At 45.8% G+C, this 24,579-nt stretch overlaps 3 protein-coding genes across 6 annotated transcripts in view; all 3 read left to right on the top strand.

Moving 5' to 3' along the window:
• ARMC8 (armadillo repeat containing 8) overlaps positions 1-10,206 on the top strand; it is a 62,308-nt gene extending 52,102 nt beyond the window's left edge. For 3 of the 4 annotated variants that reach the window (XM_069865050.1, XM_069865049.1, XM_069865048.1), the window contains 5 exons: positions 1,725-1,820; positions 4,022-4,117; positions 4,613-4,685; positions 5,785-5,878; positions 7,650-10,206. In XM_069865050.1, the coding sequence (XP_069721151.1) occupies positions 1,725-1,820; positions 4,022-4,117; positions 4,613-4,685; positions 5,785-5,878; positions 7,650-7,683 (393 nt within the window). In that variant the 3' untranslated portion in view covers positions 7,684-10,206. Of the gene's footprint in view, positions 1-526; positions 1,702-1,724; positions 1,821-4,021; positions 4,118-4,612; positions 4,686-5,784; positions 5,879-7,649 lie in introns of those variants that run through there. The other variant, XM_069865052.1, reaches the window with a different exon arrangement.
• Positions 10,207-11,495: 1,289 nt separating this feature from the next.
• Positions 11,496-16,345, top strand: NME9 (NME/NM23 family member 9). Its single transcript, XM_069864895.1, has 7 exons — positions 11,496-11,554; positions 12,613-12,670; positions 13,721-13,824; positions 14,091-14,162; positions 14,996-15,112; positions 15,509-15,584; positions 16,272-16,345. The coding sequence occupies exons 1-6, from the start codon at positions 11,522-11,524 to the stop codon at positions 15,578-15,580; spliced, it is 456 nt and encodes a 151-aa protein (XP_069720996.1). The 5' UTR covers positions 11,496-11,521; the 3' UTR covers positions 15,581-15,584; positions 16,272-16,345.
• A 1,506-nt stretch (positions 16,346-17,851) lies between these two features.
• The window catches only part of VPS8 (VPS8 subunit of CORVET complex), a 72,413-nt gene continuing 65,685 nt past the window's right edge, over positions 17,852-24,579 (top strand). The window contains exons 1-6 of the mRNA XM_069865005.1: positions 17,852-17,994; positions 18,287-18,355; positions 20,178-20,308; positions 21,995-22,088; positions 22,476-22,508; positions 23,937-23,991. Of these exons, the coding sequence (XP_069721106.1) occupies positions 17,908-17,994; positions 18,287-18,355; positions 20,178-20,308; positions 21,995-22,088; positions 22,476-22,508; positions 23,937-23,991 (469 nt within the window). The 5' untranslated portion in view covers positions 17,852-17,907. The remainder of the gene's footprint in view (positions 17,995-18,286; positions 18,356-20,177; positions 20,309-21,994; positions 22,089-22,475; positions 22,509-23,936; positions 23,992-24,579) is intronic.

Genomic DNA, 24,579 nt, shown 5'->3' with positions numbered 1-24,579 from the left:
CAGATCAAACCTGCAGACAATACACGTTAATCTTAAATGAAAAATAAGTTTTCTTACAAAAAAGATTAAGAATTAATGTTCGATATATTGCTAAAACAGAAGCCTTTGCATTTATCCAAGTATCTGTAACCAAATGTACAAATCGGTATAAGAATTTGGAAGAATTCGCTGCATCCACTGAAACTTTGTAATTATTATTGAATACAGAGCCAGTTACATTTAATATTCAATTCCATTGCATTTAGCTTCCAGCAAGGTTATTTTCCTAACAGTCTTTCCATGAAACTTGTCCAGAACAGTACGAGGGTTGCACTGTTGAGTCTGTGTGGAGAACTACATGTCTTAAGGATGCCTGTGTTTCTTCTTTCTTGGCACCTGCAGTATTTCTGTTCTTATACAACTATATAGATAGAACTGGCTTGTTGAATTTCACTGTGGGACTGTGCACTTACAAAATGCATACATTCATTTTACACACTGAAATAAAATGGTTTGAAAATGTAAGCCCGTGAATTGTTTTTGACAGGGAGAAAGAGATATTGGTGGAGGAAAAGAAAGGGGTAATCCTCTGTGAAGAAGAGAGGGAAAACATGCAGCAAACATTTGGCAAGCGAACATTTTTGTGGGGGAAAAAAACCACGAAGCCTCTACTGTGCATTTGTCACGTATTGTGTTTCTACCATAAAAAGGTTACTGCAAAAAATCTTCTGATATTTGTACTCGTTGAGTCTCAATAAGCTTCATAGAAAATTAGCTCTGTCTTAATGTGAAAAGATACTTAATAACCAGCCATTCATTAAATTCGCCCTGAGCTCTTGGCAGCAGTGTCTTGTTATCACTTAAGGTGTTCTTCATCTGAAATTGCGTCCCAACTTCACCTACTTTTTGTAGTATGTTTTAGAGCCAGAACCAATCATTCTCATTCTCTACCCAAAACTCAGTCCAGAATAACTCATCCAGCATCTTTCGAATGAACTCTCGTTATTAGCAATTTTAAGAAGTCCTACAAGAATCCCTAATGTCTTAAGAAATTGTAGTATGCCATGTGCTGGTACCTGTAGAGGCTGTTTGCTGTCACTCTTTGAGTTTTGGTATCAGTTAATCCAGTAGATCTAGTTTCATCTTTTTCTGTTGCTCCTCATGATCAATTTTATTCTAGTGTCGGCGTTTATAGTCTGTGATCAAATGACTTTTACCTGTAAATCTCTTAACTTGAGACAGTTTTCACAGACGATAAGTAGCGGGTATGACTTATTTCTCTGACCCGTCTCAGACTTTTGAAATGTTGATACCAGACCTGGTCCCAGTGTTCCATTAAGAGTAACAAATACCAGGTAAGAAACCTCAGTTTTCCTACTCCTCTCTGATATTCCTCAGTTATCAAAGTTGTTCTTTCTAACTTCAGCATCACACTTAGAGCTCAGATCTGGTAGGATTCAGGCTTCAGGCTGGCCTCCATGCAACTGAGGAAACCAGTGTCTTTTCTCCAGGTGACAGTGAAATCAGAACCAAGGCCCATATCGTGCTCTTTCAAACAAGACCAGGCTTCAAATGAAGAGGAATATGATGAAGTGTTTCTGCTGTGAGGAGATCTTGTTGTTGGGAGACCTCACTAGGAGCTAGGGTCTTTGTGCAATGTTGCTGCTCTTAGATTAACTCGAGTAGGAATGTCCCTTCTTTGTCTGGAAAGTGACACTGATCGTATTCCATCCTTGCTTTGGCAGCACATAGACCATATAATGAGCACTCACGGGAAGCAAATCATGCAAGCAGTGACCCTCATTCTGGAAGGAGAGCACAACATAGAAGTCAAAGAGCAGGTACCCTTTTTTTGTTCCACGTTGCCTTGGCAGAATATATTAAGAAACAGTTAAAAATGCCTGCTCTTCTCAACATGTCTTTTTGCTTTAGGATTGCGATGTGCTGTGTACGTTTTACTGGGATCAGTAGATTAATAACGACTTTAGTGCATACAAGAATGCTCTTCTTTCTAATGGAGTATTACAATTGTGTTTGAATTGGTGTCAGAATGTGGGTTTTTTAAATGTAAGTTTGGTGGCGAGGAGGACACTGTATGTGGGAGCAGAAGAGTTCAATCTAAGGCGATCAGAAAGGGGATAAGAGGAACAAGGGAAGAGAAAGAAGCCAGTATTTCTCACTGAGGAAAGCATCATGGTTATTTGCTCCTACAGCATCCACTGGAGCAGTTGGTAATGAAGAAAACTGTCATTGCCTGCCTTGCTGGTGGCAATATGCGTTCTTTTCGAGATGTCGTAGCTCGGCTGTTCCTCAGTGCCTGCAGGAGCCAGCGGTGATGAGAGGAGGAGGGACACTAGCAGGCAAAACAGCATGCAAGTCCGGCCCAGGAAGAAGTGGGGAGGCACGTCATGCCCTGACAAATGAAAACTTAAGAACAGCAGTGTGCGAGAGAAAAGGGAGAAGGAAAGAGGAGGTGGCCAGTAGGAAAAGCATCCCTGGCTTGATGACAGCATAAGGGACCATCGTACAGGGATATACCTGCGGCAGGGGTGTTAAAGCAGAAGAGAGAGCTGGAATTTGGTTGAATAACTCTTGTGAGAGACAAGACAGTCAATTGGAGAACCTTGTTTCTTCCTCATACAGGGCACGTGGTGATGAAGAACAGGGGCAGCCAGAAGCTGTGGGAGAGTCCAGAGGATTGCTTTGATTTAGGATTGATAATTGGTAGCAAACAGCCTGGAAAAGGAGTGTAAAAATCCAGCTAAATCCAGACTGGTCTAAATCTCCTCTCGGTGAAGAGCGGGCTGAAGGCAAACAGGCCTTTTATGGCTATTTAAGTGCAAAACGAGCAGAAGACCCCAAAGACTCTTGATAGCAAGTTTAGTGGTAGCATGGTTCTGAAATAGCTGAGGATTAGTCAGTGGTCTTTCTAAATAGTTCTTCCTGATACAGCTCCAGTGACAGGAGGGGCCTTCATTGCTGTAGAAGGTTATTTACCTTGCCAGGCCTCTTGGCATTATTTTTGAGTGGAATCAGTGTACCTGAGGAATGTTCTTGGAAGGGGTTGGTAGACTGGGGCTGGATGCAGCCTTTAGGGTTTGAGGCCTTTATATGCAGAGCATTTTTTGTGTCCCTGTGGTGTGATCAGCAACTTGGTTTGATTTCAGAATCAAGACATACAGCCAGTACTGCTTGCCCACAGGCAAGAGCCCGTACTTCTAGTGGGACAGTGCTTATCTCTGTCACCGACTGGCTCATCAGGATATGATTAGCAGCCTCACATTAATAAACCTCTGCAACTGCTGACGTGAACACAGTGCAGCTTAGACACAGTCATCATACAAGCGCTGATCGTTCTCTGGTGTCCTCCCATAGTCATCCCTACGTGTCCAGAAAAGATGGTTAAGTTCTTCCACAGCTCTTTGAAGGATTTATAGAGCTTCTCTGTGTGCCTCCTGAGAAGCAGGAGGGCTGCCTATGCAAGTCTTAACGCCACGTGCATGTAGCGCCAGCATGGACCTAGGTCTGCAAGGGTATTCTGGGGGAAATAACCAGATGTGTCAGCAGTTTGAGTTGTCTCTGCAGGCAAGATGGGTGATTAGACTTGTTGAAAACAAATGATTCCTCTGGTAGATCAGCAGGTAGGCCTCTCTCTTTCCTTTTCCTGGCCTGAAGAGCTAGATGGTGTTTTCTCCCTTAGCCACTGATACAGAATAGAACATTTTCCAATGTATTCAATTTTTTCTATATGCTATATATTTCCATGAGAGACTTAACATTTTACTCATTGAAACTAACTGATGAGTGTTGCTTTTTTTTTATTTTAAGCTGGCAGCCTGCTTTTTTTGCCAAGGCTGTTCATCCACAGCTATTAACTCTTTGGCATTGGGCCCAGATGTAAGCAAGCTGGTAACTCCAGATTAAAGATATTAAAACTAATTAAAGAAATGATTTGTCACAAGTTCAAAGCTGTCAGGGAAACTGAATAAATCAGGGGATGTGATCTGTGGCCAAATAACTTCATGGTTTTCCTCTCTTTCAGACCCTGTGTATACTTGCCAATATAGCTGATGGAACGACAGCAAAAGAACTGATTATGACCAATGATGACATCCTGCAGAAAATCAAATACTACATGGTATGGGGAATTTATCTTAAATGTTTTATAATGGTCTTTTGTGGGAATGAAAAGAGGGTACTTTAGCATTTGTTGTGTAGATTATTGGGTGTCATGCTCTTAATTTTCCTGTAGCCGGTTGTGCTCAAGAAGCCGTGCAGTGCGGTTCTGTGTGGCAGAGGTGTACCAAGGATCAGATTAAAAGGAAAATCCAGTGGCTATTTCCTATAAGAATGTTACGGTGACATAAGCAATACCTGTAACAAATCTACACAGAAAGAGTTTCACAATCTTAGAAAAGGGGTATTTTGTGTAGACCTCCGTAAATATTTGGAAGGAAGTGACTGAACACTGCTGAAGTGCCTTTTGTTAAAGCACTGTCTTTGAGAGAGGTTGCAGATGAGAATTAGTCCCAGCTTCACTACCTTATTTATTACAGGATGAATGCCAAAATGTTAAGTCTGAGAATTTCTGGATTTCTTCTTCTAAACTTGAGTACTATTTTTTTATATTTAGAGTCATTCAAATGCTAAACTTCAGCTCGCTGCCATGTTCTGTATATCTAATCTCATATGGAACGAAGAAGAAGGTAAGAAAGCCTCTTTATTATAAACACATGTACAAATTACTGTCTTGATCAAGAGGCTGATGTTGCATGGTAATCAATATTTGCAGTGGGATCCAAAGCATAAAGGGAAACGTGATTATGGGGATACTATGGAATATGCGATAGTGGTTAGAATAATAGAATCATGGCATAGTTTTGATTGGAAGGGACCTTAAAGATCATCCAGTTCCACCCGTGGCCGTGGGCAGGGACACCTCCCACTGGATCAGGGTGATCAAAGCCCCTTCCAATCTGGCCTTGAACCCTCCAGGGATGGGGCAGCCACAGCTTCCCTGGGCAACCTGGGCCAGGGCCTCACCACCCTCATGTTAGGAGAACATTGAGGAAAGTGCAGAGAGCTGCTCTTGGGCAAGAAGAGGCGACATAAGAATGGAGTGTCAATAAATATGATTTGAAGAATCACACAGTGGGGATTCTCTACCTGTAAGATTTCTGTAAAGCCTGAAAACAGTTGGGGTGTATTGGAATCCTGGTAAGAGAGCCTCCAAGTCTTAAGGAAGTTGTGGAAACTTGTTGAAGATAGCAGGTTCACTGGAGGCGATGAACGGATTAGAAAGGGGATTTGTTGCAAAGATGTTTTCCCCAGCAGGGATGACTTGGGCAATGAGACTGAAAGGACTTGTGGGTGCAACTGTAAGGAATGGGGAAGGCATTTGGTAAGAAGAGTCATAGCCTGGAACAATGGAAAATAACCAGGAGGGAGCTGAAGGATGCTGCTGCACTGAAAAACAGGTGTGCGTGTTGAGAGTGGAGAGGACAGATAGAGGCAGCAGCGTGGAGTTGGAGGACAAGGCAAGGGAAGGACTAGTGGGAGATGGTGTGCTTCAGATTTTTGCTTTCAAAGTTTTCTTATCTTTAAATGTCTATGCACAGAGTGCAAAAAAGGAAACCAGAGCTCCCTTGGGAAGTAGCCACAGCTGAGGGAGTTTTCCCGTCACTGTCTTTTAGCTGAACAGTGTTCCATATCCCTCCTTTAAGCTGGTTTCTGCTGCTGCTCCTTTGTTGTGTTCGGCAAATGTTTTATTTCTGGTGCTGTTTCCAAGAATGTGATTTATTGTAGGTTCACAAGAACGCCAAGATAAACTGCGAGACATGGGAATAGTAGATATTCTACATAAATTGAGTCAGTCATCGGATCCAAATCTGTGTGACAAGTGAGTATAAAGAAAAATCCAAAAAGAAGATCAGAGGGAAATATTTTTTTAAAAATAGTTTTATTACAGAAAAAGTCCTCAGAAAAACGATATAATTGAACCAAGGTTTACAGTGTGTAAAAAATTGTAATGAACAATTATTTAAAGAGCTCAGGAGTAACAAATTCTACCGCAATTCTCAATAGTATAAAATAACTACACCAACTTTGTCTATCTCGCTGATAGACAAAAATTTGTGTAAGCCTGGGACTACTAATGGAGTTCCAGAGAATTGAAACACTGGTAAGCCATGACATAACACTGAATTAAAAAGATAATACAGGATCACCACAGGTTAATCACAATTAAATTCTTCTAAACTTAAGCTCAACTGTACCTGTTGTGTTACTTCTGTTGTAGTTTCCGCATTGATCACCTTGCTTCTTCACAAACACGCAGAACCAAAATACCGAAGGACAGTTTCCGGGTTTTTATGTCAACTTTTTGCATTCATCCCATCTATAGTTCGTAACAGCATTTGTTTTTTGATGAATAAAGGAAATGATCTGATTTTGGAAGAGGCCATGCACAGACAACGCAACTCAAAACTGCCCAGTGTTTTAAAATAGAGTAATTATGGGTTTCTTGTTTTTACGAAAGAAATTCCAATGTTCTTAGACTTCTTTATAGTAGATCCAGGACTTCTCCAATTAAAATCTGTGCCAGACTAGTATTGAAGGGGATAATCAGGAACTTATAGGTGTCAATAAGCAGGTTCACAGAAAATTATGGAAAAACTGAGCAGGGTTTTCCAAACAGCGAGAAATAGGCATAAAACTCAGACTAGTGAAAATAATTTCTGGTAAGTGGGCCTTGCTTCAGCCTTGGTTTTAAGAGATAGGGAGCTGACTGTGCTTAGTACTGCTGCGTGTCACTGTCCCTCCTGTTTCTTCTGGCTGCCTGCTTCCACTTTACCCTGTCCCAGCTCTGCCTCGTCGGCCCCCTCAATGCCCTTATATGACTTGTGAACATATAGGAGACTTGGAAGAACAAAATAAATAATCTTCCTCTGGATTTTGGAGTTTTACTGGATCTTGAAAAAGTCTGTCAGGGTTGTGAACAGCACAGCTGGGAGGTGTGGGAGAGAAAGGAAAAGCAAAGCTGTTCACTTCAGGTGGTAAGAAACACTCAGTCAGCTGAAATTATGATGATACTGGAACCCAGAATTATGGGGGGTGTTCTTCCCTTAACAAAGAAGTTGCACAATGTTAGATTACTTAAATTCCAGTATTACACCGGCTGTTGTTGCTCGTTTCCTCCCTCTCACCTCATTGTTTGTGGTAGGGCTGATATTCCTGACAGGACTAACATGCTTCTAGGATGTTCTGAGCTATGGCACCTATTCCATTTCTCACCTGTAAGACTTGCTTTTCATGGTATTACAGAGCAGCAATTGCTCTTCACTGTTACTGCTTTTCTGAGTTTTCATGAGGTGTGTGATAATGAAGTTTAATACACATCCTAAACCCCACCGTGCTTCAAAGTTTCTCAGTTGATGCTGAGCATTTTATATACTTGGTTAGATCATCTCAGATGCAAGGTAGATTCTTAAATTGTTACAGCCTGCACAGAGCACTTGTACCACGAGCTGGTGGAAGGCATCAGCCACTTGGCTTCCCATCACCTCTCTCGTGCATCCTCCCTCTTGCTCCCATAATGCGTGGTCTTGCCTATAAAGCTGTTGGTGATAAAACCAAAGACCAGTAATTAACAGCTTGTTCCTTTATTGCAGGGCGAAGACAGCACTCCAGCAGTATCTTGCATGATCAAAGACTAATTGAACCTATGGACACCCCTCATGTCTACTTAAGGAACAGCAGGAGATATTCCTGACTCCCTATATTTGCACAAGTCACCTTGGGCTGCATTTTTCTCAGGTGCAGGGAGCTGCTTTGCAGAAACAGTTTAAATGATCAGGTCTCCAGTGCACTTGAGAATTTTCTTGAGGTAGTTTCTTTACTCAGAGGACTCTTGGGGGGTTGTTTTGTTTTTTTGTTGGTTTTTTTTTTTTTCTCCCTGAGCTACCTGGACTTTCAGATAGAACAATCAGTCATCATTTTCCTTTTGGGCCTACAATTTTCTGCTTTTGCTGCAGCCTGCGTGTGTGAGGGCGTGCGGGTGTGCTCGAGAGTGTGCGTGTGCTCGGGTGAACGCGTGTGGGTGTGATACCTCAATTTTGGTTTTCCTTTTTTTTGTGTGAAAATCTTTTTCTACAGGTTTTCAAGGGTTAACCATTGTTTGCTGTACGAATACTTCAATGAATTATATACAGTTTGAATGAAATGTTATTTAAAAAAAAAACAAAACCAAACTGTTGTATCCCATAAAGTTTATTTTGAATTTTGAACAGATGAATGTTTTTAAGTAAAATATATGCATTTCTGAACTTCAGCTTAACTTACATTATAATTCCTTTTTAAAGAGAAAAATAGAGGGAGACAGTAGTCCCCAAACTGTAAGCAGCGCATTCTGTTCTGACAAGGTCCAAGAGTTTTCTACTGCCATACAAGGTCACCTGGTACCGATGACAAGCTCAGATCCATGGAACGAGTTAGCTGGATTGTTCTGGGTTTCATCACGGTTTTAGAAGAAAAGCTCATATTTTGGAGTTAGCGTGACTGTTGACTTCTCTGGAAAGGAAGAGGTGGCTGCAATATCAGCAGGCATAAGCTATCGCTTTATTAGCCGAGAACTTGCTTAGATTGCTGAAGGATTGGCTTATTTCACTGGTGATAAGTGCTTGGTGGTCGCTACTCAGTACAGCAAATGGTGTGATGCCCAAGTTGTACTTTCACAGGACCAGAAGGAGCTGGCAAGCAGTGATGAAGGGATTGCTTTTGTTTTGCATCCTTTACCTCCAGATATAGTTAAGTGACTTACATATTATTTCCACAAAATATCAGCTGGGTGCATTAAGTTGGGGAAGGGATGGAAAAACTGGGGGATTGGTTTTATGGGTTTTTTTGGCTTAGTAATGTTGCTACAAATTTTGTGTATATATACAGATATACACACTTGCATGGATTTGGATACCCAGATAATAAGTGATGGGATTTTACTGCTTTCAGAAGCTTAGATTGTCCATGAGTTCCTGAAGTCGTGCCTGCAACTGTGGAGAGAAATACATGGGTACAAGTGAAGGCAGCTGTGTGAGATCAGACTGGAACGTGAGCCTGCAGTGGCTTCAGGAGTCAAAGATGCACAGAAAGAAGTGAGAGCAGCAAGGAGCTGCCCTTTGTGCATTTCAGGGTTCTTGTTTTCTTCCCGAGTCTGCTTTCTGGTCTCAGTTAGACCATAGTTTAATTGTCAGAGTCTCCAAACACTATATTTACATAGCACTAACAGGCACGCTAAAGGTTGCAGCCGATGTCTTAAACCAAATTGTTCTGTTACACAGAACTTCAGGAAGGCTGCAGCAAGAAGAGGGGTCTGTAACTTTGCTAACCAATTTTGATAACTATCTCTTACTTCTGATCAGAAGGTCAAATTGTGATAGCCTTACTTTTTTTTCAAGGTAACTACTTGCGTCAGAAAGCGTGACCACAGTTTGGCCTGGAATTTGAATGTGCTGTGTATCAGACAACTGTTACCGCTTGGTTGCAAAGGAGAATATAAATATTTCATGTAACTTCTTCCACTCTTGAAAGACAAATAAAAGCGAGCACCTGACATTTTTTACCCAGGCATTGCAGTAAATGACTGGCAGGTTTTAACATCCTTCTGCAAACTTTTCATGACAAATTCTGGGGGCTGAACAAAAGGGGAAGTAAAAATACGTGAGAATGTGGTAAATATCAGTACCTCAGACTTGAAGTCTTATTTATGAAACTCAGTCAAATATGGTTTTGCTTGAACCGAGGTGGATATTGTAAGTGCAAAACTGTACTGCATGCATCTGACTTCTAAATACGTGCTCCTGCTGGGTACATTGAGGAGCTCGAGTTCTCATGTATGTGTTCGCCTCATCTTCCCCCAGTTCACATTTCTAAAAGCAAATCTGAGTTTGACTCTATAAAACTTTGGTGCCTAAAGGTGTTTGGAAAAAAGGTAAGGATCTGTGTACGTGTTTTGAGGTGGTTTCCTAAAATTCTACCAGAAAACCCTAAAAACAATGCTCAGACAATCTCGTTGCTGCATGAGGATGGTTGATGTTTTCCTCGGATATCGATAGGATGAACTGTTGGATGAGAACGTTTTTACATTCAGTTAAGCTTTGTGAATACTTTTTGATGTTGCTGTAGGTATGTACAAACAGAAGAATACTGTAAATAAAAAGAACTTTACCAGAACATCTACATTTTTCTCAACTTCATGGAGAAATCTCAGCTCTCTGTGCCAGCTCCTCTACAGACTGACGGTTGCTAGCCTGAGAGGCACAGCAGGAACAAACCTCTTTGCTGGTCTTTACCATCTTTATTGAGGGAGCAGAATTATTGTGAATTACAGGGTTGCAAGCATAGAGTTTGTCTGGATGCGGTAGAAACCACTGGGATTTGTGCCGTGTCTCTTCTGAAAACCAGTCCTAATGAGTTTTGATAAATATGTCCACTTTTTATACCTGGATCCTTCTCTCAGAGGTTACGTGTGTCAGAAAGTGAGCAGTTGTGCATGGATTTCACCATGCTAGTTGTCAGACAACTGGTGCACTCAGTTCCTCCCCACCTCCAGTAATTCTCTCCCTCACAGAAAGTCAAGTGAGACTTAGAGTGTGGCTGTTGTTCTAATCCCACGTTGGCAGTTATAACAGTGAAAGAAGCCGAGTGACCTGCTCGTGAGCATCTTGTGCCAGTAGATCTGTAAGGCAGACATCTCATTTGTTAAAAATACATTGCAGACTTCGGCTGTTGTAGCAGATGCTGCAGCTCCGTGAAGCTGCTGAAGCAGTGGGACAGCAGGTAGAATAACTGAGGTGCATGAGATTAGATTCTCGAAGACTAGAAAATGGGTTTAAGAGGACTGTCTTGGGTTATCTGAAAATGTAGGCACAGGTTAGGCATAATCATGCAGAATTTCAGTGGTGGTTAAAATTGTCGGGACTCTACTGGAGGTTTATTTCTACAAAAAAGGTTGCTGGGGGCATCCTAGTCTGGGTGGGAAGGGAAAACTAGAGCCAGGAGCATGTGGTGGGCTGGGTCCCCAGGGCGCTGGGAGAGGCTGGGAAGGTTTGGCAGGCAGAGAAGAGTTGGAGGGGCTGCGGCTGCTGCTGCTTGGAGTGGGGAGTAAGAGGAGATGGAGCTGAGCTTCCTGGCTGCAGCGGACGCTGCCGGGGCTGCCATAGCAGCATTGGGGTGCTGCCAGGCTCCGGCTGAGGCCGCTTCAGCGAGGCTCTAAGAGTGAGTAGCAACTCAGGGCCTGCAGCAGCACCTGATCTCCAGGGAAAGGGAGCAAACAAAGCCACGTCTGAGCTTTGGGCACTGCTAATCCTGCTCCTTCCACCACGGCTCCTGCTAAAGGCCTGCGTGTGCTGGTTGGAGGAGCAACGACAGGTAAAAAGCTTTCTCTGGGATGCAGGTTGGCCAGCAGGTGGATTCCTGCAATTAGTGGAGGTCTGAAGTGCTTTTCCCTCAGGAGTGCTGCTCACAGGACCCTTGTTCCCACAGAAGGATGGCTGCGCAGAAAAAGGAGATGGTGCTGCAGGTCAGTAGGAGCCAGGCTTTTAAAGTACCTTTTAAACTCATAGGAAGTGCGGAGGATGACGTTTAGTCTCGGGGTATCTCAGATTCTGCTGGCAGAGCCGTACTGTGAGGTCCTCGTGGAACGGTGTTCCTGAAAGCAGGCAGGAGGTGTGGGGAAACACAATTACCTCTGTCCCTCCAACTCCACGCTGTGGGTGCAGCAGGAGCGTGCTGGGGGGGTGTTTCGCAGCTGTTGCCAACTGGCGTGGGTTTGGCTGCTTTCGTAGATGAAAATGCGTCTGTTTGGTGGGACAATTGTTCAGAGGACACATAGAAGCAGGGAACTGGCACTGCAGGGATGCATGGTAAGCCAAAGCACAGGAGAAACATCTGGAGCTCTTCCCTGCTCTCAGATCTTGCTGCATGGCCCCACAAGGGGTCGTGTTGCCATAAAACCAGGAAAAACCTGAGACTGTACGGATGTTTCACAGACCTTCCCCCTGGCACCATCACAGCACAGCCTGGGGGGTTCAGCTAGGGTCCTGATCAGCCAGCCAGCGGCCCTGATGAGATGTGGGGGCTGTGTCCCCGCTCCCCCCCGAGAAGAACTCTTAATCTGCAAACTGAGTCTGGGGTCCCCAGGCAGCCAGACTGCTCAAGTACTTGCTGCCACTAAGGAGGGGAGGACTTGCTCTTGGCTGGATGCTGCTACTGTTTCCATCTCCATTTCCTTGGTTCATATGAGATGACCTCAGCCTCTCACCCATCAAGCTGTTCTGCAGTTTGCCTACTTGCTGATGGGTCTCTGGGAGCTGGCGTCAGCGGGGAAGGAATGAGAGTTTGGCAGTGAGGATATCTGACTTGAGCTGTTTGTTCTCAGAGCTCTTCCACCCATGTCAGCGCAGCTTGGTGAGAGGATCCCAGTCAAGAGTTTCCCGAGCGCTCAGGCTAACACCTCTTGAGGCAGATGTGTCCATCTCGGTGCAAGCATGAAGTGATCTGTTGGGGTGTTTGCAGCACCCAGCTGGTATAGGACGACTTTCGCTGTTGTTTTTACTGTGTCTTTAAATTTTCATATAGATTAACATCAATAGCCAGGAGCTTTGGGAAGAAACGCTGTGTCTCAGAGGACTCATTGGTAAGGGTTTGGTCAGCATACTAGATTGCTTTTTGCTGTGTTAGAAGGACACCAGGACTGCCAGGAATCCATTAACTGTGGACATGGTTGTTCTGTCAGTAGGCTAACAGTGGTGAGACTGGCTGGAGGTTGTAGTCATCTTTGTTTGTGTGGGTCAGTTATGCAGTCAAAGGCAGTGCTGGTGCAGGAGCTTCTGGAGTCTCCATCCAGCCCAGCCACCCACTTGGAGCAGGAGTGTCCCCAGTGCCAGGACAGCCCTGGTTCACAGAATCACAGAATAACCAGGTTGGAAGAGACCCACGGGATCATCGAGTCCAACCATTCCCATCAAACACTAACCCATGTCCCTCAGCACCTCGTCCACCCGTCCCTTAAACCCCTCCAGGGAAGGGGACTCAACCCCCTCCCTGGGCAGCCTCTGCCAGGGACCAATGACCCTTTCTGTAAAGAATTTTTTCCTAACGTCTAGCCTAAACCTCAACAGTGGAGGTTAGAGGGATGTTCCCAACAGTGGAGGTTAGAGGGATGATAAGGTAAGCCTCACGTGCTCTACCTCTGTGCAGCAGTTTTCCCTAGAAGATCCAGTAGCCCCAGGGTCCCAGCCGTGTCAGTGCTTCTTCTGAGGACTCCTCTACAACGCTGTTATTAGCTCACTATTTTATAATGTGATTTTGTCCTCTGATCTGGCATGGGAAACCTTGAGAGCAGCATGTGATAGTTTCTAATTCAGAGCTGACTCCATAGCCCTTCTTGCGCTCAACAGAGGTCCTGCGGCACTCCAGAGAGAACTGTGGCAGCAGCAGCCACAGGCTGCAGCTTGGGAAGCCCTGGTGGGACGTGAGGCAAATCTCCTTCCCCAGGGTGGTGCCGCAGAGGTCACCAGAGGGGGAGATCTCAGTCCTTACAGGATTTCAAGGTTCTCCTTATGACACTAGGACCCTTTTGCAGTCCCCTTCCAAATGAGAATGCTGCAACGGGGAAAAGTGCAACCAACCTATTGGCTAACCTGACCTGTTCTTATCTCATCCATACTAACGTTCCTGCTTGCAGTTGTTGATGTGTTTCAAGCCTGGTGCGGTCCATGCAAAACAGTAGTGGATCTTTTCTGCAAAATAAGGAATGAAGTTGGCAGCGATCTTCTGCATTTTGCTGTGGTAAGATCTAATTCAGCACTGCTTAAAATATCCAGTCCCCTAACGTCTGCAGGCAACTAATGACTGAAATAATTGAACTTTCCAATATTCAGCTAAAATTATAACAGTCATAGAATCATAAAGTAGTTTGGGTTGGAAGGGACCTTAAAGATCATCCAGTTCCAACCCCCCTGCCATGGGCAGGGACACCTCCCACTGGATGTCTGTTCCTCTGAAGCAGAAACACTTTTTCTAGAAACACCTCTTTTATTTTACATTCCTTCTAGGCTGAAGCTGATTCCATTGATGCTCTGGAAAAATACAGAGGAAAATGCGAACCTGTCTTTCTGTTTTACGCAGTGAGTGAAAATAGTGTTACAGTAGCCGCATAGCAATAAACATGATTTGCTGGTGGGAACTGTTCTTTTTCATAGAGTGGTTTGGGTTGGAAGGGACCTTAAAACGCATCCAGTTCCAGCCACTGCCCTGGGCACGGACGCCTCCCACTGGATCAGGTTACAGGTTTTTGAGGGATACTCTCTCTCTTTCATGTGTGACAGGACCATTTTATTCATTCTATGTCTGGCGGTATCTACTAGTGATCCAGTGCTGCTTGGATAAGAATATACAGCCAGCATTTACATTGAAATACCCTCTATTTTACCACCAAGAAACAGAATAATGCAATTTTGTTTCATTTAAAAAAACAAAAACCAGAATGGGGTGGAACTGGATGGGCTTTGAGGTCCCTTCCAAGCCAAACCATTCTATGCTTGTCAAGCCCACGCAGCTGTGATAGCTGGCTATGCTTCATGGCCCTTAGGCATCAAAATCCCTGTGACTCAGGCCCAGAGATCCCGAAGCAGGTGAGTGTCTGCAGGGTCCTGGGCCTGGCTGAGTCCTCCTGAGCAGTGTTCACACCACGTTAGCATGTGGACACGTGTGTTGTCCTGTGGGGTCTTCAGGTTCAGCCTCCTGCTGCTGCAGGACCTCACTCCTCTCACAGGCTGCTTTGGTTGATCAGGATCAATGAAGAAGTTTGTTTTGAAGGTTCCATCCTTTTCTGGAGCAGAGCAGCTCTGTTGGGAGGAGGTAGATAACATTGTAGGTGATGTGCTGCTGTGGGGCCTTTCAGAGCCCAGAGGGCACTGCCTGAGTACTTACTGACTGACTTGATTCTCACCCCTTCCAGGGAGGAGAGTCAGTAGCTGTTGTTAGAGGAGTGAATGCCTCCTTGCTGCAGAAGACCATCCTGGAAAAGCTGGCTGTGGAAAGGAAGGATTTAGAGCGCAGAGGAGAGTGTGTGGTGGTAAATAGATCACTGAATCCTGAAATACCGATATGTGTGTGTACCAGAGGAAAGGTTCAGCTCCCCACTGCCAGCAGAGCTCTCAAGCATGGTTACTTCATTGCTAAAATCCTGTCCTCTTGTCTGGACTGGCTCTCAAATCTGGGTAGTGTGCTGCTTGAGTGTCTGCAGGGCTGTGGAGACTTCCTAGAGGGAGGAAGCTGTAAAGGGGGATTGTGTCCTGGTGACCCGGGACAGGCAGATCCTCTGTTCTCACCACTGAGCTGATGGACAGCTGGAGGGCTGGTTCCTGCTCAGGTGGTGGTAGAGAGTGAGGAACTGTGTGGCAGATGCTCACCTAGAGGGAAAGAGGACACTTGGGATGTTCCTTGTTCATCCATGTGCTCTTGCTGCTAGGTACAAGGCAGAGCCTTCTCCAAAGAGAAGGGGAACGTGGCTGCTCTTCAGGATGAACAGCGGGCAGGCTGAACAGGTAAGGCAGGCACAGCTGTAGGATGCTCTTTGTGCCCTTAGCATGTGTCTGCTAAAGCTGGGATCCTAAATGACAGTTCAACTGCTGTGGCTACTTGGACGCGAGCAGGGCTGTTCCTCCCATCAGACACAACAGAGGCTGTGCCCCCAGCCTCTGACGCATCAGGACACGGGGAATGTCACCCTGAAGCAGTGTATGCAGGCACCAGTAAGAGACCAGGGTAGCTGGGGTGTCTGACCTCCTTAAACTGCAAGATTTATCCTTCCGCATGTGTTTCATTTTACAGTTGTCAGTTCTGACCCCTTCCCATGCCTCCTAGCTGGGTGAGGGTCTTCTGCCTTGAGGAACTGAAACACTTCAGCTTTTCTGACTGGCTTTTAAAAGAAAACACAAACCCTTGGACCCCAAACCTCCTTACACCAGCTCCTGCCTTGTCCGGAATTAGTCATGTATTCCTAGAGGCTTTTTCCTCTCTCCCAGTTTTTCTCCTGCTTCACGCTGGCTGTGCCAGATGCAGCTGCAGGCGAGCACCGTGCACACCGAATCACGGGCCCCAAAACGCTGGGAACTGCAGCAACCCCTGCTTGGCTTTAGCGAAGGGGCTGTTGGGCTGGAAGGGAGCAGAGCACGCTGACCTCTGTCTCATTGTTTTACCTATTAGGAATTATTCCCCTTTTTCCTTGCTAGGCTAACGCACCCATTGATCCTGGGCCTGCTTTCCCAGCTGTCGGCATGGAGCAAGTGGGGGAATTGGCATGAAATAAAAGGATTTTTGTGTGGTAGCACTGCTGTCTCTCTTCCTCCGTCCCCCTGTCCCTCGGTCCCCCTCTCTCTCTGTTCTCCTGTCTCTGTGTCCTTTTCTCCCTGTCCTCATTCTCTCCCTCTTTCCCTGTGTCCCTCCATCCTCCTCTCCCTCTCTCCCTGTCCTCATTCTCTCCCTCTGTCCCTCTGTCCCTGTGTCCTCCTGTCCCCATTTCCTTCTCTCTCTTTTCCCCAGTGTCCTTCTATCCTCCTCCCCTTCTCCCTTCTCCATCTTTCACCCCCTGTCCTTTTCTCCCTGTCTTTCCACCTCCCTCTCCCTCCATGCCCCTCTCCGTGTCCTCATTCTCTCCCTCTTTCCCTCTCTTCCCTGTCACCTCTGGCCTGGACAGGCACACGCTCTCCTGGGTGGAAAACTGGTTGGCTGGAGGGCCCAGAGGGTGGTGGGAAATGGAGTTAACTCCAGCTGGAGGCCAGTGACAAGTGGGGTTCCCCAGGGCTCAGTGCTGGGTCCAGCCCTGTTCAGGTCCAGCTTCTTTATCAATGACCTGGATGAAGGCATCGAGTGCACCCTTAGCAAGTTTGCAGAGAACACTAAGCTGGGTGGAAGTGTGGATCTGCTGGAGGGTCGGGAGGCTCCAAAGGGATCTGAACAGGCTGGATCCATGGGCTGAGACCAACGGGATGAGGTTTAACAAGGCCAAATGCTGGGTCCTGCACTTGGGGCACAACAACCCTGTGCAGCTACAGACTGGGAGAAGTCTGGCTGGAAACTGCCTGGAGGAGAGGGACCTGGGGGCATTGGTTGACAGGGACTGAACATGAGCCAGCAGGGGCCCAGGTGGCCAAGAAGGCCAATGGCATCTTGGCTTGGATCAGAAACGGCGTGACCAGCAGGGCCAGGGAGGTTCTCCTCCCTCTGGACTCGGCACTGGTGAGACCGCTCCTCGAATCCTGTGTTCAGTTCTGGGCCCCTCACCACAAGAAGGATGTTGAGGCTCTGGAGCGAGTCCAGAGAAGAGCAACGAAGCTGGTGAGGGGGCTGGAGAACAGGCCTTATGAGGAACGGCTGAGAGAGCTGGGGGTGTTTAGCCTGGAGAAGAGGAGGCTGAGGGGAGACCTCATTGCTCTCTACAACTACCTGAAAGGAGGTTGTGGAGAGGAGGGAGCTGGGCTCTTCTCCCAAGGGACAGGACGAGAGGGAATGGCCTCAAGGTCTGCCAGGGGAAGCTCAGGCTTGATGTCAGGAAAAAATTTTTCCCAGAAAGGGTCATTGAGCACTGTCAGAGGCTGCCCAGGGAGGGGGTTGAGTCCCCTTCCCTGGAGGGGTTTAAGGGACGGGTGGATGAGGCGCTGAGGGACATGGGTTAGTGACTGATGGGAATGGTTGGACTCGATGATCCGGTGCGTTCTTTCCAACCTGGTGGTTCTACGATTCTGTGATTCTCTGTCCCTCTCCCCACCGCGGTCCCTTTAAGGCGGGCGGGGCGGGGCTGCGCCTGCGCGGCTTCTCCCGGGGGCGTCTCCTGCCGCGGGTTCGATTCCCGGCGCTGCCGCGGCGGCCATGGAGCCCGAGCCGAGCCCGGAGCCGCCCGGCGCCCGCCTGAGCGCGGCGGAGCTCGAGCGCGACCTGGACTGCCGGAGCGAGCTGGTGCGGGGCGGGGGCCGAGGGGAGGGGCGGCGGCACCTGCATCCCCCCCTCCCCAATTCCTGCATCTTCCCCCCCCGTCCTGTGCCTGCATCCTCCCCCTCCTATTCCTGCATCCCACACCCAATTCCTGCATTCCCCCCCCCCCATGGATGTCGGAGAATCCATAGGGTGCAGTGCCCTCCTGGGCAAAGGGATGTGGGAAGGAGCGCCTGCAGAGCTGCAATTTTCTTTAGTTAAAAAAGCTGCCTGGAAGGTGGAGTATGGGATCTAAACTCTAGTTTCTGATGTCCAGATCGATGACAAGGAGTTCGACATTCCTCAGGTGGATACCCCTCCAACCCTGGAGAGCATCCTGAATGAGGTGAGTGCTCGTTGGACGCAGACCGGCTCCTGCGGGGATGGCTGGAGGTGAGGCAGCACGGACTCCTTGGCCTCTGCTGAGGTTCTTTTTCTGGGAAAAAATACTGCATAGCTTCACGACCTCTCTCTACTTGTAGAGTAGAATCCTTAAGGTTGGAAAAGATCTCTAGGCTCATCCAGTCCGACCATTAGCCCAACGCTGTGCCCACTGACCGTGTCCTGAAGTGCTGCGGCCACGCACTTTCTGAACCCCAACAGGGATGGGGCCTCCTCCCCTGCCCTGGGCAGCCGGTTCCAGAGCTTCACCACTCTTTCACTGAAGAATTTTTCCTAATACTCAATCTAAACCTCCCCTGGCACAACTTGAGGCCATTTCCTCTTTGTTATTTGGGATAAGAGACCAGCACCCACCACCCTCACCGTAAATTTTTACAATATCGGTTTGACCTTCCTTGGTTGCTCTGTAGAGAGACCGTGCCTTGTCTTTTTAAAGCTCATCTTCCAGGAATTCATGTCATGGCTGAGAGGTTGCTGCCGGGTCCTTTTCCTTACCTCCTTGATACAGCGTGTCCCGTTCAGAAAACATCTCCCAGTCCATATAAATAAAATTTTACCTCATTTTAGGAGGGAAACTGCTACTAGAATGCATGTATCCGTGTGGAAGGAAGGCTAGTGAGTATGGCTGAAGCTTTTACTGATGTAGAACATAACGCAATGTATGTTTGCTTCATGAATTGCTGTGGGGTGTGTTAGAAGGAATTTTGTTTTACTCAACTGAAATAGCCCCAGCTGGAGCAGGAGGACTCCCATCACACGTAAGCACGTTCAGCTGTGTGTTGGGGTCACCACCTGAAGGCTGTATCATCGTTAAAGGTCAAGGTCACCAAGAAACTGTGTTTTGTTTTCTTAGTTAAAAATAAATGAATTCTGGGCAGTTCTATATTTGTGGGAGGCAATGAGAGCTAGATTCTTCACAGCTCCGTTGATGTTACACGTTCTTTGTGTTTGTCCCTCTGGAAGGAGCAATGAACTGCCCGACACTGAATGTTCCCTGCAGGGGAGAACTGACTTTGTCTCACTTCTGTCTGTCTCAGGGCAGTTCTTACAACAGCCGTGTGAGCGCACGATTCTTAGAAAGGAGAAGAAGGGATGGAAGTAAAGGCAAATGTGGAGAAAACAGGTTTTCTAACAAACTGAGGAGGCTGGCAGTTGGGCTTCCTGATGGGAAGCCAGCATGGAGGGAAGAGGAGCCTGGGAGAGGTGACAGTTCTTTTAAAAAGCTGTATTAAAGGCACAGGTAGATACAGTCCAGGAGCGTGAGGAATAGCCACTGGTGTTTTGCTGTTTATTTTTACCCCTGCGTTGGGGGGTAGCATATGGCAACTATTTAGATTTAGACTAGACATAAGGAGGAATTTCTTCACAATGAGGGTGGGGAGGCCCTGGCCCAGGTTGCCCAGAGCAGTGGTGGCTGCCCCATCCCTGGAGGGGTTCAAGGCCAGGCTGGATGGGGCTTGGGCACCTGATCCAGTGGGAGGTGTCCCTGCCCATGGCAGGGGGGTTGGAACTGGATGATCTTTAAGGTCCCTTCCAAGCCCAAACTATTTTATGATTCTATGAATAACTTTCTCTGCAGCCCACTCTGTGATTAATGTGAATTCTGGAGGCTGGTTCTTCCACAGAAACAGTTTAGTAAAAGAATATGTAGTCCTTTGTTTCACGTAGGAGACTGTTTTGCCCTCTTCTTCATTTTTCTGTGTAATCGATGCTGTTTTGCTGATGTTTCAGGACATTAGTAAGCTCTGTTGGTTCTCTTCCTTCAGACTGATGATGAAGAGGAGTCTTTTGTTTTGGAGGATCCGTTTCTCCTGAGCGTTGATAACACGGATGCGCACTCCTATGACACGTCTTCTGTAGCGAGCTCCGACAGCGGGGACCGCACACACCTGAAAAGGTATTGCAGGACTGATAGCCTGGGAGGTTAAAGAGTTTTTCAAGGAGCGTTCCTTATATCCATTAAAAACTAGTTCTTCTTTTTCTCGGGTGGATAGAAAGATGATTCAAAGCTAAGAACAGCTGGAATTTCCTAAGGTATCTTCTCCCTGGGCTTTGCTATGAGCACAGTATTCATCTGCTCCCTGGGTAGGAATCCCAAATCCCAGGAGCAGATGAATGCTGTGGACTTTGTCTCCTGCTGTTGTATCCGAGTGCTGAGGTCCCAGGGAGGTGCTGCAGGGGCTCTGGTGGAGCTACTTCAGGCAGAGCAGTGTTATTCCTTCATGATGAAGTAGGCAGAGGTTGGATTTGGTTTTGCATGGAGGGCTAGTCTGTCTGAGCCATAAAAGCATTTTGTGGGAAATGGAGTATTTAAATTTCTCTGGATTTTAGTGGAATCTTTAAAACACTGAACTGTGATGACTTTAAAGAAAATCTTTCAAGGGTGTGTCTGACTTCCAGAGTCTGCAGGCAGCTTTTTAAAAGGCAGGTGAACTGCTGTCATTCCTGTAAACTGAATGCTAACCTTCGTGTCTAAAAGCAGCCTGGAATGTGATAATTATCTCTAGTACTGCTGACTTACCTCATTAATTGCTCACATGACAACCTGATCCTACATCCTGAGCCACTCCCATGGCTGCCTTGTGTGCTGTAAGAAGTCGATTGGTGCATGAGCAGTTGTACAGGATATAAATGCTCTATGTGATGGTTTCTGGTGGTGTGGGGTTGTGGACTGGCTTACTGCCCCCTTTTCAAATAACATGGTTTGTACTGAGTGAAATATAAGCTGGATTGGTTTAAATATTTTTCACTTCAGAGTGGACAGGAAATCTTGGAAGTGTTGTTGTTGTCGTCTTTGGGTGAAGCTGCCTCTCTTGTTTATGGCTCCTTGGCTGTAACGTAAGCTATTAACAACGTGTTTCTTCAGCCTACGTGTGAGCTGACTATTTGTGCGCCTCTTTAGGGATAAGAAGCAAATATTTTTGTGTGTTAGTTTTGGAAATTTGGCTTTCTGGTGGTGTGTGTGCTTCGTGACCAGATTAGAACTTCCCTGGGATTTTCCCTGTGCTGTGTGTGCAGCACTGTACCAATGCTCTCTTGATAACTGTCCCCTCTATGCTAATTACATTTAAAGACATTTTCTCTGTGATCAGAAGCACCTTTCATTTCAGATCGACCCTGTTTCAATTGAATGCTATTCTTTAAGCATGCATCTGGTTTTCCTAGGGGTTTGTAGTCTGCTAACGAGCCTTTTTCAGTTGTTTATTTGCCTTAGACATTTACCTTTAAAGGCTGAAACTTCCTGACTCACTGAAGATTAATTAGAGAGTAAAAGTGTGGCTTTCAGGCTTTATTGATAAGTTCTAAGATTGCAGATAATGTGCTTGAAACTCTCTGTTTGAAGAACTGTATTTTTTTCCCCGGGAGATGAATTAAAACCAAACATTATGCAGGTACAGCGGTACAGAGCAGACTTTGCTGATAAGCTCATGTCGATTTAATTCTGTGCACATAGGCCCCAAGAATGAGAATGGAAGCTGCAGGGGTTATGGGTGCCTGCAGAACTCACCTGGTGAGTGAATGAGGCAAAGTACCAAACTTCTGTTCTGCTCTAACGCATTTGGTTAATTTCTTATTTCCTTAGGAAGAAAAAACTGCCAGATTCTCTCTCACTCCATGGCTCAGTGATACGGCTCTCGCTTCTGAAAGGAATTTCTGCCCAAATAGTCTCTGCAGCAGTAAGTGTCTTCTGCTTGTGCCCATGAGGAAAAATTTCAACATCTTCTGGTGTGAAAGAGGGTGTGTGATGTCCTCTCTCCCCAGCTATCAGTTCTGGATAATACTGACATCTTTGGTACATAAACTGCTAACTAGTAATCCCTAGCCAGTAGTGAGTCAGCTCGCTGCAGCTGCAGTGTGGTATATGGAATTACAGGATATTCTGCTCCCTATCCATTTCTGTGCACTTTCTCATCCCTTCTGTGTATTTCTAGCCAATGGTTCCCTCAGCAATTTCTGCCCTGATGGGATTTGTGTTGTTTTTTCTGTGTGTCATAATTCTAGCTATTAAAACCATGTACAGAGTTGCGAATTCTGTCTCTCTTACTCGTGTCCTGTTTTTCTAGGACAAAGTGGATGCTGGCTTGCCCACTGCAATTGTAAGTACTCTAGCAATTTTCAAATACTTTATAGTTAGTTTTCATGCAAGTTTGTTAAAGCAGTAATTTAATACAGCTGATAAATGCATCTCCCTTCTTATGCTTGCTAAGAACTTTCAAATGTGACGGGTGGGAGGAGCAGCATAAAAGATCTGGCTCTTGGAGCCTTTCTTAACCATCCAGGTGGCCCTTTGCTGACCAAACCCTACACTCTTCCCTTTCTTGTGCCCTCATGGGCTTGTTAGTTGAGCACCCAGCCTTTCTCCGTAAGGTTAGTGTTCATCCCTTGAATGCATTGAATTTCCCCAGGTATTTCTTCATTTCCAGTTACTGGTTTGACTCCTAACAATTTTTTAAAGAAACTTAAACTGAAGTTCTCACAGAGTGATGATTTCCAAAGCTCTGTGGCTCTGATGTAACTGAAATGTAACCTTAAAATGTAAAATCTCACAAAAAGCCTATCTGAAAGGAACTCCTGCTAAGCAATGTGCATTAAACTTCTTGAAGTTAAATGTGCTAATTAAAATACATCAGAAGTGAAGGTGCCTGTAGTTAAAAGAGTAGAGAAACATTTTAAGGAAGGGAAATCCAGCAAGTATTTGTTCTGCCCTTGTGAAATGAGTTTTAGTGTTTCGTGAAGAAACTCAAGATGCGCTTAGTCAGTTGGAGTGACCTGCAAGAAATTATACTTTTAGTTTAACAAGAAGAAAGAAAAAAGCTGGGGTCACATCGACAGCAGAAGATTGTGTGGCAAAATTCGATGCAGCCTGTGACTCGTGCACGTGGGATAAACAACTTTACTTCCATACTCCAGACACAGAGACACTTAATTTTTTTCATCAGACTTACACTTGCTAAGAAACAGCAAGTAGAACAATGTTAATTTATCTACAGCATTACGTGATTTCTGTGCAGTTTTATTTAGTTGAGTGCAGGTTTGCAAGCGGGATAGACTCTTGGAGCTAAGTTTAATTTCCCATGGAAGGAAGCTGGAGTCTCTGGGCTTGCTGTGAGCTGTCTCTCCAGGGGACCAGTGCTGCCCGGGGTTAGAGAAGAGTTGGGACACGGATGTGGCAGCCGAGTGAGGAAAAATCCTCTGAGTGCTTACACTCTGCTGCTACCACTCCAGAAGAATGAGACTGACTTTACAGAGAAGAAATTTCACTGAGGGTACCACTCAGCATTTGAATTTCAAAGAGCAGAGGAAAAGGCAACCCTCTGAATTTGGAAAAACCTGTGTGATGGTTGTTCAGGTGTAGTACTTCTCTAGCTTTCATGCAGGGAGCTTTCACATAAAAAATGGTTTTATCTATGACCACCTAAATCTTCCTCTTTTGACAAACATTGCATGAGTACCGTGAGAGTTTAAGTGTTGGATTTGTGACTGACGTTTCCTGTACTTTCGATCTTTTTGCATGACTGTTTCAGGCAGCATCGAACCTGATCGCGGTGGGGACTTCCCATGGGTTAGCACTGATATTTGGTAAGTTAAAAATGAAGTTTTGAGGTTTTTGTGTCTTAATAATAATAAAATCCCAAATGCAAACAATGAAAAAACCTAGCTGGAATTAGAGCTGCTGGGTGGGCTTCTAGTATGTTCTATTTGTGCTAAATGTTTTTTTCTTTCAGTAAAGAGAAAAAGTGCAAGTAATATTTCAGTTGTCCTTACTCACATATTCCTTCTGCTTTGCTGGGGATTGTCACGTTGCTATCAATCAATTTAGCACTGTGGCAATTGTATGAAGAGCCTTTCCTGTGTTTAAATATAAATTATTCTGTTTCCATGTGGAAGAACCCAGAACCAGTACGCAACCATCCTCTCATATAATATTAGAATGATAGAATAGTTGGGGTTGGAAGGGGCCTTAAAGATCATCAAGTTCCAACCCCCTTGTGATGGGCAGGAACACATCCCACTTATGATAGCTGCCCTATTATATTATTAATAATCTTCTCCCCTATGATGTAATTAGCTGCCAGCTTTAGAGGAATGAAAATGTGTTCCTTGGGGAGGGGAGTGCCTGACGAAGGCCACCTGCAGGCTTGCTCCATAGGTTTCCCCTGCTTCGAT

The sequence above is a fragment of the Phaenicophaeus curvirostris genome, chromosome 10 (assembly GCF_032191515.1).
Source record: "Phaenicophaeus curvirostris isolate KB17595 chromosome 10, BPBGC_Pcur_1.0, whole genome shotgun sequence".
In the NCBI taxonomy this organism is placed as follows: domain Eukaryota; kingdom Metazoa; phylum Chordata; class Aves; order Cuculiformes; family Cuculidae; genus Phaenicophaeus; species Phaenicophaeus curvirostris.
The sequence above is the reverse complement of the archived record's forward strand: the minus strand, read 5'-3'. Positions and strand labels throughout refer to the sequence as shown.

Bases quoted from the DNA above. Each gene is read 5' to 3' on its own strand.
- NME9 (XM_069864895.1), top strand. From the start codon at position 11,522: ATGGCTGCGCAGAAAAAGGAGATGGTGCTGCAG. The intron at 11,555-12,612 runs GTCAGTAGGAGC...ATTTTCATATAG, and splicing joins AAAAGGAGATGGTGCTGCAG to ATTAACATCAATAGCCAGGA. The intron at 15,113-15,508 runs GTAAATAGATCA...TCTTGCTGCTAG, and splicing joins GCAGAGGAGAGTGTGTGGTG to GTACAAGGCAGAGCCTTCTC.